Source organism: Patiria miniata, unplaced genomic scaffold (genome assembly GCF_015706575.1).
Source record: "Patiria miniata isolate m_02_andy unplaced genomic scaffold, ASM1570657v1 HiC_scaffold_10, whole genome shotgun sequence".
Lineage (NCBI taxonomy): Eukaryota > Metazoa > Echinodermata > Asteroidea > Valvatida > Asterinidae > Patiria > Patiria miniata.
The window spans coordinates 217,992-238,336 of NW_024037048.1; the positions used below are offsets into that span (position 1 = coordinate 217,992).

Below are 20,345 nucleotides of genomic sequence, written 5' to 3' on the forward strand. Positions count from 1 at the left end.
GAAATGGTGGCCGCGTGAGGTCGCTGTTCGCGCTGTATTTTTAATGCACCGCATGCATAGCGCTAGCGAGGATATCGTTTACCGCGCTACGGCCGGGATGAACAACTAGCGCCTTGACCAAGGCTAACCCGGGGGAAGACATCCTCCGCATTTTTTTACGGACGTAAAGCGATTTTGGCGCCGCGGGAGACCGCTGTCTTGGATACTTTCAGGAGCAAACATCATTGCGGAGGCCGAGTAAATCTTGCTCTTATATATATAGATTTTTACATTGTTTACATTAATAAAAGTTGTTTAGTGTTAAACCAGTTGGTAAAAAAGAGTGGAATGCGTGCTGTGTTTGTTTTTATTTTATTTCATTTCATTTATTTATTTCTTTTTCAAATTTATTTTTGTACTTTTTTGGTATTGTACTCAAGCTTGGACTTGGACTTGGACTTAAGTACTCGGACTCGGCCAAGTACTCGTCCATGAAAGTACTTGGAACACTGGTGCCTTGGGCCTACAAAACACTGAATCTAGGCCTGCAAGCAATGTCTCTACTTGTTGTTGATTGTTCTGTGAAGCCGGCAGCCGGCAACAACGTCTATCAAGCAATGGTGGAGGAGCTTGATGTACACATGAAACATCTTCCAAAAGGTTTGATGATCGCCCCAACTCTTGTAAGAGTTGAAAAGAGTGGCAAAGTCTCCATCCAAGTGGCCAACTTCAATGAAGATGACATGTATATTCAACCCAGGACCCCTGTTGCAATACTTTCCTGTGCATCCCCCGAGTATTGCTTTTCCCAATCCCTTGCATCAGACTGTGAAGTCTCTGCACACCAGAATCCACAGCAGCATCAAGGTATCAGAAAGTTAATCTCTAGATATAGTGAAGTCTTCAGCAAGGATGAGGATGACATTGGCTACTGTAATAAAATAGAGCACCAAATCATCGCCACAGACGACATACCAGTCAAAGTAACTTACAGACGTATTCCCCCACACCTATCACACCATGCATGATTGCCTACGCACACTGCCCCCGGACCAGAAGCACAAATGGCCGTAAAACCTCCCAGAGTTGATCTATGCTTATAATGCCACACCCCACTCCTTAACAGGCTACTTCCCCTACTACCTCATTTTTGGACGGGAAGCAAGGTTACCGGTAGACTATCTTCTTGGGCACAGGAGAGAGGTAGACAACGATCCAGAGATTGACCAGTGGGTAGCAGATTATCAGACGCGAATGGAGCAAGCATTCGAAAGAGCTTAAGGCACAGCGGAAAAGAGGCCCCTCGAAGACAACAAGTCAATGACGACATAATGAGACATTGAGGCAGGAAGATCTCCACGTTGAGGCCAGGGTCTTCCTTCGCAATCATACAATCAGAAATAAGGGCAGAAATAGTGCTGCAGCCGAATGGCCATACCGCACTAAAAATAGTCGAACTTGATACGAAGTGAATAGCAATGAATACTACAACTTAACAATACACCTCTTGTTATTCTTTTATACTTTAACATTAAGACCCAGTCACCATATGCCTCTACTTTTCAATGAAATCAAGAAAAAACAAGATTTGTGTCCCCTAGAACGTTTTAATTGTCCATAGTGAGCGCTCTAATGGACAGGACACATTCCAATGATTCAGTCTAGATTCATTTTAGTTGTTAGCTCCTGCAGCTGACCTCCTTAAGAAGACCACAGCCAAGAAACACTTTATGGACTCCAGTCCTGTTCTATTTTATAATTGGTTATTTCACCAACAAGTTGCATGACACTTTGAACAGTGGCGGATCTAAGTTCATTTAAATACAGGAATACAAAGGGATAGATGGGGCACAGCCCCACTTGTTCCATTGTATTGCTGTATTTTAATGAAGCTGGATGCGCCACTGTTGAAAGTGCAACATGCATTGAAAATCATTAAATTATGGTGAGGACACTTACCTGTGAAGACAGAGACTCTGTTGCACTAGATGTTTCTTTGTCTCGTCTTACTGTTTGATAACTTACAATGCTTTTAGCTGACACATTTGGAACCGCTTTGCTTTTCCATAAAGCCATCAGTTTCTTGCTCATTGTCAAACCTTAATGATGAAGTATAAAGAGATAAATATTTGTTTCAAATTTGTTACAATTTGTTTCACTGAATAAACAACAATGAGAAACTGACTTACTTAATCATTAATATGATCCTATGCCAACTACCCATTGACTTATCTAGCCAAAGTTGGCAGTTTTTGAGTCAAACCAGTTTCACAAATGCCACGCCAAATAGTTGCAAATGCCATGCCAGCTGCCACACTGTTACAAATACAAATCTCAACTCTGTAATCTACTATTTATTAACCACTTCATTTGCATTATTATTAAAGTTATATACTCACTTCTCCTTCCAGGCAACTCTAACAATTGTTTTGCCGTCAGTAATGGCGCTACAGGAAGAATCTGTCCAGAAAAAAAAAAAATATGCCACTTGGTACATGCAGTATTGTAGTTGAGTCACCAACGACGAGTCCCAAGTCAAAGTCCTGGGTCACAACCTCGAGTCCGAGTGGTGAGTCACTTGTTCTTTCATCAAACAAATAATTTTTTTTCAAAATTTTTTTCAAACATCCATTCTGTCTTTCAAGTAAATACCAGTGTATATAGCTTACCTTGTGTGTGTACATGCTGTTTAGACCCAAAATTTGATGGCTGTTTCGGCAACCAGCCAAAACAGCCTTTGTTTTTGGCTTTTTCGCATAGTGTGGAAAAGCCTTTGTTTTTGTTTTTTTTTGTTTTTTGGGGGTTTTTTTTGGCTCTTCCGCATAGTGCGGAAAAGCCTTTGTTTTTGTTCTCATTTTTTTTGGGGGGGGGGGGGCTTTCCGCAAAGTGCGGTAAAGCCTTTTTTTTTGTTAAGATTGTTCTTTCTTCTTCTTCTTCTTGTCGCCTAAATCCCATAGACTTTGTACACGATTTTTCTGCTCACCACTTTTGGCATAAATCTTTGTCATACATCATTCAAAGTTACCACAGGCAAGATTGACATCATGGTGACATCATTGACTAGTTTATTATAGATTTTCCATAGACTTTGTACACAGAAATTTAAAAAAAATTGCCGCTTTTCAAAGGGCATTTTCGACTCTTTGCCAGTAATTCATTTACACCACTCTTTGTCGAAGCGAAGACCCTAATTCAAACAACATTGTGTAATGATGATGTCATGATGACATCATCCGGTGTTTATTTATGGGCAATTAAATGGTGACACTTTTAATATTTAAAAATGCATAAGAAATCAACCGTACGCGTCCACAGCATTCTGTTGCCGGCAAGTGGTAGAGTAGGTTGAGGTCTTTATTTCATTCAGTGTGCGTGAAATCACATGACCCTTGCTTCCGGTCGAAAAAGGCCAAAACAGGAAGTGGCTTATTATTTAAAAGTGGTAATAGATATGAACTTGCTTTCAACGGTGTTAGTCTCTTGGCTGAGAGTATTCTTCAAATCATCTACCAATGACGTCATGTATTTTGAATAGATGTGTGCGGCGAAGTTTGTCGGAATCGCCTAAATATTGGTGTATATGATGACCTTGACCCACTTAAGACGTGTGCGAAGTTTTAGGCATATGGCGTCATCAAACTGGAAGTTCCGTTGAAAAGACCTTTCCTTTTTCAAAAATTGCTAACATATCAATCTGTACAGATATAATCTTGAATTGCCCATTAAATGATAGCGTAAACATTTGCCTCAACAGTGCCAAGTTCCCAGCTTGTCAAATTGTTCACACAGTTGACGCGACGTCGGCAAAAAATACCCTTGCATCAGTAAACTTGTCTCAGTGATTTTTTTTCTGCTTTAGGGGCCGGGGAAGGGCAGACAGACAGATGTCGTTCCTTTATTAGTATACATGTAGATACAAAATCAGAAGCCATGATGATGTCATGATGTGTCCCCGTGCATCATCTTAAAGGTGTACAGTCTGGAAGTCCTAAATCTATATATGTATAACAAAAACAACAACAGCACATAAAATAACAATGCATTCAAAACAGAAAACGTCACCACAATTAAAAAACATAATGCGGAAAAACAAATTTCAAAGCTGTTGCACAAAGTGTTTTTGTTTAACGAAATAACTGCACTAACTTATGTTATTGAAAACTCACACAATCATATTATTTATTCAAATGAGTACGTGCTCAGATGATTAGTCTCATTACACTCCAATCCCCCCCCAAAAGAAACAATCAGTTCAAAAAAATTTGAAGCCAAATTTGACTTATTTTTTGGTAAGTATTTTATTGAAGAACAGGCTTGGTTGACGACTTGTTGGTTGCTACATTGGAAAAGGCAAATATGTAACAATGGCAATTGACCAAAATACCAATAATTCAAATGTCTACATGATAGATGTCACCTTTTTTAGTACATGTACTATCAAAATGTTTGAGAATGAAAATATAGCTAATTTCTTAACACTTCAGAAATGGTGGAAAAGACAAATTTCATCTAAAAGTAAGATAAGTCCTCTTTATCCTTACCATATCTGATATCCTTTGTAATTGTTGAATCTTTTGGAAATGTAAAGGATTACTCACAGTATAAGTAAAGATTGTGTATATTTACTTACTTAACAGTCAGCCTGTCTCTACCAGCATGCATAATGCTCACAACACTCCAACCCACCCCCCCCCCCCCAAAAATAGAAGTCAAATTAAACTTATTCTTTTGTAAAGTATTTTAATTTTGAACATGCTTGGCTGATGGCATGATTTTTTATGATTTTTTTAATATTTACAATTTCATTCCGCTTCCAAAATTTAACACTTCCTTTCAATGGATTGACTTCAATGCAAAAATGTGCATTGGCATGTGTTAGCAAGATGACGCCATCGTAAGGCATGTTAGGTCATCATAAACGTGCATTTTTAAAGTCTTATATTGAGAAAACTATCAGTCCGAATGGGTCAAAATTGCATATAAAGGTAGTGCTATACGTCTGATTTCATATGGATTTATTTCTTTTTGACGATAATATATCTCAGAGACGCTACATACGTGTAATATACTAAAAAATTCTTGTACCGTATTCTTTGAAACATTGGACATGCATCGTCTGGAATGTGTTATTGATAAAAAAAAAAAGCATAATGCGAAAAAGCCCTATGTTCTGTTTTCAAACAGACATGGACATCTAGTTTCTTTCTTCTTTTTGTCGCCTAAACCCCATAGACTTTGTACACAATTTTTCTTCCCACCACTTTTGGCATTAGTCTTTGTCATACATCATTCAAAAGTACCACAGGCATAGTCCCTATAGCAAAGTTGTGTCCGTCAAAGAGTGACGTCATCATGACGTCATCATGGGTCACGTGACGTCATTTTAAATGTGCATATTATGAAGTCCATATCTACAGAACTGTAAGTTCCGATTGGGTTAAACTTGGTATGTAGGTAGACCAGGATGTGTTATAGATGAAAATTGAGGTGACGTCATGATGACATCATCATGGGTCACGTGACGTCATCCTAAAAGTGCATATTGTAAAGTCCTTTATCTACAGAACTGTAAGTCCGATTGGGTTGAAACTTGCTATGTAGGTAGACCGGGATGTGTTATAGATGAAAATTGAGGTGACGTCATGATGACGTCATCAAGGGTCACGTGACGTCATCCTAATTGTGCATATTGTAAAGTCCAATATCTAGAGAACTGTAAGTCTGATTGGGTTGAAACTTGGTATGCGAGTAGACCGGGATGTGTTATAGGTAAAAATTGAGCTGACGTCATCATGATGTCATCGTGTGATTTTATATGATATTTTTGGATTTTTTGGGTTGAAACTTGGTATGTAGGAAGACCGGGATGTGTTATAGATGAAAATTGAGGTGACGTCATGATGACGTCATCATGGGTCACGTGACGTCATCCTAATATAGTGCATATTGTAAAGTCCTATATCTACAGAACTGTAAGTCCGATTGGGTTGAATCTTGGTATGTGGGTAGACCGGGATGTGTTATAGATGAAAATTGAGGTGATGTCATCATGACGTCATCATGGGTCACGTGACGTCATCCTAAATGTGCATATTGTAAATTCCTTTATCTACAGAACTGTATGTCCGATTCCCGGAATCGGACATACAGTTGGGTTGAAACTTGCTATGTAGGTAGACCGGGATGTGTTATAGATGAAAATTGAGGTGACGTCATCAAGGGTCACGTGACGTCATCCTAATTGTGCATATTGTAAAGTCCTATATCTAGAGAACTGTAAGTCTGATTAGGTTAAAACTTGGTATGTGAGTAGACCGGGATGTGTTATACTATAGGTAAGAATTGAAGTGACGTGATCATGACGTCATCATGTGATTTTATATGATTTTTTTTTGGAATTATGGACCTTTAAGCCATATCTCACGAACGCAACATGCACAATTCAAAATTCTTTTCGTATTGAGTTTGTTAGGTAATAGGTATATGCACAACATTTTGAAAAATGTGTGACGTCATCATGACGTCATCAAAAATGCAATTTTTGAAAACACATACAAGGGAAGGTCCCATCATCATGAAACTTGGTGGATAGCCAGATAATGGTACCAGTACACCAGTATACTCGCATACCAAGTTTCAACCCAATCAGACTTACAGTTCTCTAGATATAGGACTTTACAATATGCACAATTAGGATGACGTCACGTGACCCTTGATGACGTCATCATGACGTCATCAAAAATGCAATTTTAGAAAACACATACAAGGGAAGGTCCCATCATCATGAAACATAGTGGATAGCTAGATAATGGTACCAGTATGCAAATTCCGAAAAGACGTCACCATGACGTCAACAGTTAATTTTTTTAATGATTTTTTCATACTTACAATATCATTGCGCTTCCAAAATTCAACACTTTCTTTCATCAGATTGACTTCAACCTTAGTACAAACCAAGACCAAAATGCAAAAATATGCATTGACAAGTGTAATCAAGATGGTGTCATAGTAGGGCATGTGACGTCATCAAATGCCAAATCTGAAGCTCAATAGAACTTTTTATGATATTTGAACCAAAAAATATAATTTACATGACTCCTCATTGGCAAAAAAGCATAAAGTCATGCAAAATAAAATAACCGGAAAAGCCCTATGATCTGTTTTCAAACAGACATAGATCTCTAGTTGTTAAGATTTTTTTTTTTTTTTTTTTTTCTTTCTTTTTCAGTCATTTTGCCCATTGCATTTGTACACTTTTTTGTTTTTTTGTTACCGGCTTTTTGGGCACTAAAATTAATCCGATTTCCTTTATACTCGGCATACACTTAGATCAGCATCTGAAGTTGTGCCCTGAACATTGACGTCATCGTGACATCATCATGAGTCATGTGACGTCACATTATAGGTGCATATTTTAAAGGCCTATATCTCCACAACTAAAAGTCCGATTGGGTTGAAAGTTGGTGTGTACCTAAACCGGGAAGTGTTATAGATGAAAATTGAAGTGACGTCATGATGATGTCATCACGTGACCTGTGACATCATATTAAAAATGCATATTCTGAAGGCGTATATCTACAGAACTAAAGGTCCGATTGGGTTGAAATTTGGTATGTACCTAAATCGGGATATGTTAAAGATGAAATTTGAAGTGACGTCACGATGATGTCATCACGAGTCACGTGACGTCATATTTGTAGTGCATATTTTGAAGGCCTATACTTGAGAACTACAGGTCCAATTCCGTTGAAAGTTGGTATGTACCTAGACCGGGATGTGTTATAGATGAAAATTAAAGTGACATCACGATGACATCATCATGGGTCATGCGACGTCATGTTAAAGATTAATAGATTTAATATGTGAAAATCAATATAAAATCATCCTTGAGAGACCTGAACTTGATGCTTGCGGGAATTGATAGAATAATCCAGGGTCTTCATTTTTGATATTACGTGCAAAATCACGTAACCCTTCCTTCTAGTTGAAACCGGAAGTGCCTTGTAATTTAAAATTAGTAAAAGATGTGAACAGGCTTTCAATGATACATAACATGTATGTCATGACGTGTATGTTAGAGCGCCCTCTAGTGGCAGGTTGTTACAGATGATAATAGATGAAAATTGATATGACGTCATCATGACGTCATCACATGATATGTGACTTCATAATTCAAAGCCCTATGAGAATGTTATCACATATTTATATGCCACCATTTATTATACACAGAATTACACTTCCTTTCTGGATGGAACTTATACTTGAAACTTTACATGTCACATATGACACAAAAAAAGTTACCGAAACAGCCCTGTGTTTGTCCACAAACATAAGTCTAGTTTTCCTTTTAATTCCCATCCCTAAAAATCCTCCATGATCCCGGACACTTTTTAGCATGATACCGGGATTTAGTGCTTGTTGTGCAGGCGTGTGCGCGGCCCCTGGATGTGATTTTCCGCAGCACCATGTTTATGGAGTAAAAAAGAATGCTACATAATGAAAACTATTGGCCCCAAACGTGCAAAAGCTCTACGTGTGCAGTGTCAACATACAGCCATGCACGTATATAAACTGCACGTATACAGTTGACCTGCAATACATGTACATTACATGTACATGCACCATGCACATTCAACGCAGGATTTGGAAACTGGGGGGACTTGGATTGCTCTATTACATATATTAGGGGAGAACAAAGGCTCTCAATGTTTATCAGTGGTTAAACCAAACGAAAATGTTGTTTCGTCAGGAAAAAAAAGAACCTTCTTTAATAATTTTTATATTTAAGGACTCCATTATTTTATATTTTTTACTTTCTACTATGTACTACCGAACATTTAAAACTCCCATTGATCTCATGCTATTTGGTAACTGTTTATTGACAGCTTCGTACCCACTATTCAAGTGGAACTGTCCCAAGCTGAAAACGTGTAGCGCGGCTATATAAGGCTTTTCATGGGTAATTTTTGTAAGAAAAGTGCTTATTGGAAGAAAACTTTGAGAGAAAAATGATCCCTAGGTTTAGAACCAATCACAATGAATTTTACATGAAAGAAAGAGGGACTCTTCCGTTTGAGCTATGTCAAGATAAAGATGATGGGTCATTATATAGCTGTCCGTTTGGGCCATTTTTCCATGCTTCTCCATAGACAAATCTGGCAGAGTGCAAAACTTTGAAGAAAAAATTATCCCTGGTTTTTCCGAAAATGTTTACGAAGCATACATAATCATAAAGCTTAAAATGTATTCTTTCATATTCCGATCACCCCAAATTAATACTGTGGGAGTCTCGTGTCGACGATGCCTTGGATATTGCTCTCTACTGACCCGACGAGCGGCTGTGGGGAAGGCCAGGGGAACAGGTCCGTTTTGGGGCAGTCTACCGCCAGGCGTGAAGGGAATTACCACACTCACTCGCGCTCTCACGCAAACCTCGCGAACATAAATAATTAATAAAACAATCTTAGCATGACTGATGCATCTTAAAAAAAAAAAAATCTGATTTTACATGTGTTTAATGTAGCCGTCTGCAAAAAACTAACTTCTAACACTGTTCAATATCCATGAAAAAAAATAATAATAATAAGAGTAACAATTAAAAATGATGGTGATAAACCGACAATCATCACACAACTGTTCACAGATCAAGTCTCTTTAGTTATTTGACTTGTCGACCCGATCACGTGATAGTAGGAGTGTTCGGAGTGTCTTGCACTTCTGTATTATGAGACGGCGGTGTGTCATCTTTGAATGTGACGTGTTTCTAACCAGGTAAGTTCGCGACCATTGGGTGTCACTATGACATCATTCGAACGTGGTTATTAACAATGCTGTTTTATCTTAGCTGGTGTCCACAACCGAGTTCGTGGATCCTGGACACGAACTAGTTGACCTGGTTGAAGTGGCTTGAGGTCATGTGCTGATCTGTCAGGGAATGCCTTTAGTTGTGTTTGTCTGTCCTGTAGGCGTTGGTATGTCTGGTCCTTGTGTTCCGATGTATTCTTAATCACAACGGGAAGGTTGCTTCAAACCTTTCTACCGCAAATTTAAGCAGTTCTCCAGGGCTTGGAAGTTTGCTGTCCACGGGGGTTGTCCGAAGGCAAAGAAGAGCCTTGCTGATGTTTTGTCCACTGGCCCTTGCTTTGGTCATCGTACACTTGACAGTTTGTATCATTCTTTCGACGAACCCATTTGTGTGTGGGAAATGAGGCAATGATGTCACATGTGTAAATCCCCATTCCTCAGCAAATGCTTTGTATGCGGACCATTATCACTGATAACCCTCTCTGGCACACCTTGCTCGGAAAAGATAACTGCACTACTTGTGCAATTTGCAGGCATTCTGCGAACCAGAGGAAACATAGAGTAATATAGTAAGCTATCATGAGGTACTCATTTCCTTCAAAGTGGAACAGGTCAGTTCCAAGTATTTGCCACGGTCGCGTCGGCAGCTCGTGTGGAGCTTTGTCTCGGTTGCACCTTGATGACCCTCATGCAGCTTGTTCAGCGTGTAGGTATGCATGGCTGTAGGTATGAAAACACAACATCCTTTCATTAGGATGCCATCAGCTATTGTGCGCTCATCACGAAATGACCAATATGGTCGGAGGGGAGCTACAGTCATGTCATGAGACTGTTCCAAGTCTACGAAGACAATTACGTCGTCTGCGATTCTGATCACGCCTTCACACTGTTGGAGTAATTGATCCATCTGATGTTGAAAAATATCCTGACTAACTACCAGGCCAAATGGCATGCGCTTGTAACAATAGTGACTGAAGGGGCTATTGAATGAATTGTCAACAGCAAACTGTCCTCATCGAGATGGATGGACCAGTAACCGTGCTTTGCATCCATTTTGCTGAAGACTTTTGCACCGGCAAGTTTGTGCGTGATCTCTTCGAGACTTGGTGTCTTATGATGACATTGCATGAGTGCCTTGTTAAGGTCTTTAGGATCCAAACAAACGTGTAACTGTTCATTAGCTTTGCGCGAAATTGCGATGTAACTAACCCAATCGGTGGGCTCGGTCACACATCGGATAACACCCTGTGCTTCCATCCTGTCCAACTCGGACTTAAGTTCATCACGGAGATGAATGGAGCACTTATGTTGTGCATATTCGACAGGTTGTGCACCTTTGAGAAGCATGACGTAATATGCACCAGGAAAATCAAACTGTTCAGGGTATGTGGAGATTAGATTCTCAACTGAATGAATCGGTTGGTGCTGTGGCATGATGTTTCGGTCGGACTGAGCATGCAATTCAACCAAATAGTTCAGAGCAACAATGTTCAACTGAAGAGCCGGCCGTGTGAAGACCAATGATAGCCGGACCATCAGTCTCGCGTACATTAATAAACACTTGTTAAGCTGCGCGTGAAAGTTGACACAGGCGCTCAAGGCAACACCTTGCCCCTTTGCAGATAGACTCAATGCCAATGGTTTCCCAAAGCTACAGTTAGTATCCAACCAACGCACCATAATACGTACCTACAATGACACAAAAATCAACCAGTATTGGTCAACATCACAAACAGAGTACGAACAGAGTGGATGGAGCAAGGCGGAATTCTTCATCGTAGAGTCCGAAGGCCCAGCAATACTTGGACTGCCCACATCTAGACAGTTTAAGCTCATGACCGTTTGGGCTTGTGATGAACCAAGATGTGTTCCAGATGCGCATGGACAATTTCTCGAGTCATGCCCAGGCATGATTAGCATCGCAGATGACATTGTGGTTTTCAGTGCAACAGAAGACGAGCACAATTACAATCTTCATCACCTATTGAAGCCAGCCTGCCAATATGGGTTGATGTTGAACAGTACTCTGAACATCAATTTTTTTGGTATGATCTACAACAAACATGGCATGCATCCGACCCTGACAAGGTTGCAGCCATCATACGGATGAGACCCCCTCAAGACAAGACAGCACTCCAAGAATTCCTTGGCATGGTGACCTACCTCAGTCCCTTCATTCCTCACCTGTCCCAACACACAGCTGACCTCAGAGGGCTACTGAAGAAAGACGTTGACTTTGTCTGGTCTCCTTCACACCAGATGGCGTTTGAGAAGGTCAAAGATCTTATCTGTACCGAGACAATCCTAACCAACTTCTACTCCTTGAAAGAAACCACAATACAAGTCAAGCAGAGGCATAGGGGCAGTCCTGACCCAAGATGCTACTTCCTGACACCTTGTCCCGCATCCCGGCACCAGATATCAACCACATCGACCTTGATCTACATGTGACTTTCGTCAGATTTACCCAACCCAGACTGAATACACTGCAACAACACACTGCCTCAGACACAACCCTCACCAAGCTGAAGAATGTCATCATAAGTGGATGGCCAGAACGACAACAAGAATTACCCAAAGTTCTCCATCACTATTGGCCTTCCAAGACGAGTTAGCTGTAGAAGATGGCTTGATCGTTAAAGGTGAATCCATCGTGATCCCTGCTACACAGCAGCACCATGTTCTGTCCCAGCTACATGAAGACCACCAAGGCAGTGAAAAGATGAAACTATGAGCTAAAGATTGCATCTACTGGGTTGGCATCACAAGCGACGTACATCGAATCATTGGTCAAAAACTGTCCAACTTGTCAGCATTTCCAAAGAGCACAATCGCGGGAAACCCTACTTCAACACACTTGTCCCTATCCGTCCATGGCAAGTCGTAGGCACAGACTTGTTCTCCTTCGAGGGTGAGAACTTCCTCATAATAGCTGACTACTATTCAAAGTTCCCATCTATCAGAAAGCTTAATGTACCAGCTCAGCAGTTATCAACGCCATCAAGCAAATATTCACTGAACATGGTATCCCAGAACGAGTCGTCAGTGACAACGCACGAAACTACGATTCTTCAGACTACAAAAACTTCTCTGAAACCTTAAGATTCGACAACATCACTTCCTCGCCCCGCTACCCTCGTTCCAATGGTTTCATCGATGGTGACATGCAGATGGTATTGCTCTGCATCTGTACAACCCCAGTTGATCACAAGATCCCTAGCCCGACACAATTCCTGTCCAACGGAAAACTTTGTGTTAACCTACCCTACCCATGTGAATCAGAAATATCATGAACTCTTGAGATGAAATCCAAGACCATTTCTATCAGCACCAACTGAGCCAGAAACAGTACCACGACAGACGTGCCATCAACCTCCCACATCTCAATACTGGCCAAGCAATCTCCATCCGGGATCTGATTGATGGACACCAGCCACTGTCAAGGAGAAATGTCATGAGTCCCATCATACATAGTAAACTCCCCTAACGGCAGTATTCTACGTCGCAACCATACACACATCCGTGACATAGAGCCAGCCAAGAAGACCGTGACTTTTAACCTTGACCCCCCAAGTCGTCAAGTACCACCATCATCCGACTCACCAACTGCAAGTTCATCAACGACAACACAGACAGCTACCCCCCAGGCGATCCAAAAGCTGCCCTACAAGACTCACCCTGGACGACTTGTGAGAAAGCCAAAAAGACTGTCATTGTGAACATTGATCTCCATCAGATTCTCCATCAAATTCTCCATCAGTGTTCTGGCAAACCATTTTCGGTGTAAAATCACATGATTTTAATTTACACTCTTATTACCAGCAGAAAACAAAAATATTCATCAAAAAGAACAAAAAGGAAAATCCGATTTGCCAGTACCAAGATTCAATTCAGTTTGATTTGAGAAAGCACATTTTTTTTTGTATATTCATTTATTTCCTAATTGGCTTAAAAGCTTTTCTTTTTGTTCTCATTTTTTTTCTTTTTTCTTCTTTTTATTCCCTGGCAAATCCCATAGACATTGTACACGTCTGTTCTGCCCCTCACTTTTGCCATTCATCTTTGTCATACATCATTCAAGTCAGCATAGGCTTAGTCCTTACAGCATAGAAGATGTGTCCCGAAAGAGTGACGTCATGGTGACATCATCATGGGTCATGTGACGTCATCATTCATATGCACAGTGTTGTTGACTCGAGTTGCTGACTCGGACTCGAGTCGGACTCGAGTCGCTATTTTTCCGACTTGAGACTTGACTTGACTTGGAAAAAAAATGACTTGAGACTTGACTTGACTTGACAAAGAAAGACTCGTGACTTGACTTGACTTGACAAAATTGACATTAACAAAATAGTTTTGTCATAGTTCCAAACATTTTTTTGGTGCACCCACTAGTTTATTATCGGGTGATGACTGATTGAAACTTGACTGGAGAGAAGTCCGTAAATCCCACCGCGCACCGAGCTGAGCTCAGACTGACTACTCAACACGGAACCTGGCGCTTTGTGCCTGCCATGCGTGGTTTTGTGCATAGTCTGATCACCCTCCGTTAACATACATGTACATGTATCTTCAACATTGCTTCATATTGTTTAAATGCTGTGTACTTATAACATGTTGCAAAAGGTTTTAACGACTGGAACAATGACTATGATATAGTTTATGAGAGGCAAGAATTCACATCACAAAGCAAAAAATGCTTTAGAAATGGTTTGTTTAACTCCTTCAAAAAATCATTATTTTTTTCAAAAGAATTTAAAAACTGATAATGAATTCTCTAAAGACATTTTGCTCAACAAAAAATGTGTATGGAAAAAGTGCGAAAACCCATTAGCGCCACTGCAAGTATATATGTTACAGATTATGTAATTCGTTATTACGGATTATTAATTCGTTATAACGGATTATTAATTCCTTATCACGGATTATTTAAGTCGTTATTACGGATTATTAATTCGTTATTACGGATTATTAATTCGTTATTACGAATTATTAATTCGTTATAACGGATAACTAATTCGTTATTACGGATTATTAATTCGTTATTACGGATTATTAATTCGTTATTACGGATTATTAATTCGTTATTACGAATTATTAATTCGTTATAACGGATTACTAATTCGTTAATACGGATTATTAATTCGTTATTACGGATTATTTAATTCGTTATTACGGATTATTAATTCGTTATTACGGATTATTTAATTCGTTATTACGGATTATTTAATTCATTATTACGGATTATTAATTCGTTATTACGAATTAAGTCTGATGTTCTCACACGTGACCAGGGGCCTATGTATATAACGCCGCTAGGCGGCGCTATCTTTGCATACAAGGTTTGCACTCCTGTGCCATACTTGCCGAGTAATGACTCAGAACGTATGAGTAATTCGTAATAACGAATTAATAATCCGTAACAACAAATTAAATAATCCGTAATAACGAATTAAATAATCCGTAATAATGAATTAAATAATCCGTTATAACGAATTAATAATCCGTAATAACGAGTTAATAATCCGTAATAACGAATTAATAATCCATTATAATGAGTTTAATCCGTAATAACAAATTAAATAATCCGTTATAACAAATTAATAATCCGTAATAACGAGTTAATAATCCGTAATAACGAATTACATAATCCGTTATAATGAATTAGTAATCCGTGATAACGAATTAAATAATCTGTAATAACGAATTAATAATCCGTTATAACGAATTAATAATCCGTAATAACGAATTAATAATCCGTAATAACGAATTAAATAATCCGTTATAACGGATTAGTAATCCTAATAACGAATTAAATAATCCGTAATAACGAATTAATAATCCGTTATTACGAATTAGTAATCCGTAATAACGAATTAATAATCCGTAATAACGAATTAAATAATCCGCAACATATATACTTGCAGTGGCGCTAATGGGCTTTCGTAAAAAGAATGTTTTATAAGTATGAAAACTGTACTTAAATTCTCCTAACATAATGAACACTTCGGCACTTGCACATGTAAACTGGTTCCCGTACATCTTCCCGCCCTACACCGCATGTTAGCGACTATTCAGATGGGAACCACGCTACCGTTAGAGCAAACTAATGCCTCGAACACACCACATGTACATGTACGTTACCGCTCGGCTAGGCTTCGTGCGTCAACATGTCTGCCCCGACAAGTTCGCGTCCGAAGGTGGTGACCTTTGGTTTCAAAGATTTTGAAATGTCTTCAAAGAAGCGGAATATTTTGCAGAACGATGTCAATAAAGAATAATGGAGAAATGGTACATTGTGTCATTTGAATTCTGATATACGTAACTGTGTAATACATTTGAAATTGACTCGGGACTTGAGTTTTGACATGAAAATTTGGCAAGTTGGTGCTATAATTGAAAAAAAAAAATTGACTTGAAATTTGTAAAAATTTGACTTGAGACTTGACTTGATTTGGAAAAATTTGACTTGAGACTTGACTTGACTTGAAAAAATTTGACTTGTGACTTGGGAAAAAATGACTTGAGACGAGACTTGACTTGGGAAAAAATGACTTGGTTACTTGGTTACAACACTGCATAGGCATACTACAAAGTCCTATATCTACAGAACTGTTGGTCCGATTGGGTTAAAACTTGGTATGTAGGTAGACCGGGATGTGTTATAGATGAAAATTGATGTCATGATGATGTCATCGTGTGATTTTATATTAATTTTTTGAAATTTTGGACCTTTAAGCCATATCTCACGAACGCAACAGGCAAAATTAAAAATTCTTTTGGTATTATGTTTGTTGGGTAATAGGTATATTCTAAAAGTAGTGAAAATTGTGTGACATCATTATGACGTCATCAAAAATGCGATTTTTTAAAACACATACAAGAGAATGTCTGATCGTCATGAATCTTGGTAGGTGGGTAGATAATAGCACTAGTACTCAAAATCTGAAATGATGTCACAACGACGTCATTGGTATATTTTTTATGATTCTTTAAATATTGACAATTTTATTCCGCTTACAAAATTTAAAACTTTCATTCGTCTGATTGGCTTCAAACTTGGTACAGACTAAAAACTACAATTAAATAATATGCACTGCCAAGTGACATCATGATTACGTCATCACAGGGCATGTGACACCATCTTAAATGTGCAAACTTTAAGATCCTATATCTAAAGAACTGTTGTCTACGAAAGCCCATTAGCGCCACTGCAAGTATATATGTTGCGGATTATTTAATTCGTTATTACGGATAATTAATTTGTTATTACGGACTACTAATTCGTTATAATGGATTATTAATTCGTTATTACGGATTTTTTAATTTGTTATTATGGATTACTAATTCGTTATAACGGATTATTTAATTCGTTATTATGGATTATTAATTCGTTATTACGGATTATTAATTCGTTATTACGGATTATTAATTCGTTATAAAGATTAATTAATTCTTTATTACGGATTATTAATTCGTTATTACGGATTATTAATTCGTTATTACGGATTACTAATTCGTTATTACGGATTATTAATTCGTTATTACGGATTATTTAATTCGTTATTACGGATTATTAATTCATTATAACGGATTATTTAATTCGTTATTACGGATTATTAATTCGTTATTACGGATTATTTAATTCGTTATTACGGATTATTAATTCGTTATTACGGATTATTTACTTTGTTATTACGGATTATTAATTCGTTATTACAAATTAAGTCTGATGTTCTCACACGTGGAGAGCACGTGACCAGGGGCCTATGTATATAGCGCCGCTAGGCGGCGCTATCTTTGCATACAATGTTTGCTTTACACCGGCACCAAATAAAACGCTCGCACTCCTCCATACTTGCCGAGTAATGACTCAGAACGTATGAGTAATTCGTAATAACGAATTAATAATCCGTAATAACGAATTAAATAATCCGTAATAACGAATTAATAATCCGTAATAACGAATTAGTAATCCGTTGTAACGAATTAATAATCCGTAATAACGAATTAAATAATCCGTAATAACGAATTAGTAATCCGTTGCAACGAATTAATAATCCGTAATAACGAATTAAATAATCCGTAATAACAAATTAATAATCTGTAATAACGAATTAAATAATCCGTAATAACGAATTAATAATCCGTAATAACGAATTACATAATGTGTAACATATATACTTGCTGTGGCGCTAATGGGCTTTCGTAGTTGTCCAATAGGGTTGAAACTCGGTATGTAGGTAGGCCGGGATGTGTTATGTAAAAATAGCCAGGGACATGTTATTGATTAAAAAAAAAAAGCAAAATGCGGAAAAGCTTTATGTTCTGTTGCAAACAGACATAGATCTCTCGTTTTTATTTCCTCCAGAAAGATCTAAAAGGTTTCTTTATCTAGTAACTCACAAAAACCAAAAAAGAAAAGGACTCTAAGCAAAACAGTCAGTAGATATTTTGTTTTAATCCAGTAATTTTGGAAAACTACTTTAATTTTTTGTTACAATAAGACAAATTCTTTTTCTTTTGCAAGAGTGGATGCAGACTGATCCATTATAATCATTTATTTAATCATCTTGTTTTTCTTTTTTAAAAAGAACTGTTTATGTCAAGTTTGGAAAGATTATTCCTAATATTTTTTTTTTTTTTAAAAGGGGAATGTCACATCTCCACCCATCACGTCACTTGCCCAACATGGCTGATTAAAGAAGTGAAAGTTAAGAAGTAGCTGTGCGTATTCCTAACTAATCTGCATACGACATGCCGTGCGAAAAACTTTTTTTTACTCCTTGCAGTATTTCACAAGCATAATTCCTTGAATTTTTTGTAAGTTTTCTTGGAGAGTAAGCAAGAATGGGTTTATGCTTGTCATCGCTGCAGCCAGCCACACTTTATTGCAAGCTAGCATAACTGTATTTTGCTGCGTTTCGTACATACACACATCGTGTACATGCACAATGTGCTGGTTCATACTTCTCGACAAATTCCCATTGCGCCCCCCCCCCCCCCCCGAAAAACCAATCCAACATTTGCCGCTTGCCAAGGAAGTATCTTTTTGAGTAATTAAACAGAAGAGGAATATAGATGACTTATTTTACTTTCTTTAACCATACGGCTGTATGAAATGTGAATACATGTAAATTGATAAAACACCCTCTAATGCTATGGCCAGGTGTCAGAAGAAAAAAATTTTCTGAAGAAATTTTTTTTACAAAACAAAGGCCATTTCAGAAAGTGTTCAAATACACCCTAACAAATGCTCTTACCTGTTCAGATGTGTAGCACAGTTTGTTGCTCGTAGCCATATTATTTCGAATGTACTGTTTAGACAACTGAGTAAAGTCATCTACTACTACAGAAAATAAACGACGACCTCTGGGCCTGTGTTCAATAGATGGCAGGGTTACAGCAGGTGATGTTGGCAAGGGCAATAGACGCAAGTTGGGTATCTGTGTGAAAGAAAATTTCCTTAGTAATTATAACAATAACAAGGTATTATTGGTCAGTATTGGAACACTTTGTGGGGAATATAATTATATAATATTGGATGGCTTTGAGGTGGATACAGAATTTACTGAATGAGTAATGACAATTGAGAGCTTTTTTATTCACAACTATAGACCAGTGCCTTTGAATGGATTCCAGAGAAAGTGCACGTTTGCAGCAATAGGGCCACAGATTTCCCAAGTGTCCTCTGGATAAGGGCGACATGCCTCATTGGGGTGACAATTTGGTGGCGCCCTATCGTTCAAACAACCCTCAGGACAAGGAATTTTTCTGGCGCAACCCATCCAAAATCGATTCCTTGTGGTCCAACTAGCATAAATACTGAATTTTGTGGAAAAAGGATTAGGTAACTTGGATTAGGTGACAGTTTAGGTGTGTACACAAGTCTACGGTGTGTCACCCTATTATAGCATTAGTTATTATTATTATTATAATTACTATTATTATTTATATCAGGCTTCCAGCGGTAAAAATAAATCAGCGTATTGTATGCTTTCATAAAAAGTTCCCGGATGACTACAATAATAAAGTACCCGGTTGACTGCAATAACATTATTATTGCAGTCATCCGGGCATTTTCACTGGTTCCTGCTTGATCAAGAGCATAGAAAGTCACAGTTGTCAACCACTCAACAGAGCCTAGCGCGCGAGTACCGTTGAACACAGAACACGCCGCTCGCATGCAGCGTGCATGCAGTGCACAGAAGGCCAGCTGTACGCGCACTGTTGTCAACAACTGCAGCTTCAAAACATTTGATGTAAACGAAAAAGATGTACGGTAATGAAGACAGTGTCTTGAATTGCGCTTCTTGCGGATCAAGTCAGCCTAATATAAATAATAATAATAATATTGGATTGCTTGTTTTCGGTGGATACAAGAATAAATTGCCGTCGCTATGACAATATTGCACGAGTCTTCGACTCGTGCAATATTGTCATAGCTCGTGCAATATTTTCTTATATCCACCTTAAAGCCATCCAATATTATATAATTATTATATTGCACCTTCATTTCTCATTTTCTGAAATGGCCTTTTTGTTATATTTTTCTTTTTTTT

The 20,345-nt window shown here is 38.3% G+C and overlaps 1 protein-coding gene across 2 annotated transcripts in view; it reads right to left on the bottom strand.

Annotated features, from left to right (window-relative positions):
* LOC119734697 overlaps positions 1-19,226 on the bottom strand; it is a 60,887-nt gene extending 41,661 nt beyond the window's left edge. Inside the window, exons 1-4 of one of the 2 annotated variants that reach the window (XM_038208237.1) lie at positions 19,047-19,226; positions 6,868-6,921; positions 2,379-2,439; positions 1,939-2,078 (exon numbers count right to left, since the gene is read on the bottom strand). In XM_038208237.1, the coding sequence (XP_038064165.1) occupies positions 1,939-2,078; positions 2,379-2,439; positions 6,868-6,921; positions 19,047-19,085 (294 nt within the window). In that variant the 5' untranslated portion in view covers positions 19,086-19,226. The remainder of the gene's footprint in view (positions 1-1,938; positions 2,079-2,378; positions 2,440-6,867; positions 6,922-19,046) is intronic. The other variant, XM_038208245.1, reaches the window with a different exon arrangement.
* Between the last annotated feature and the right edge of the window lie 1,119 nt (positions 19,227-20,345).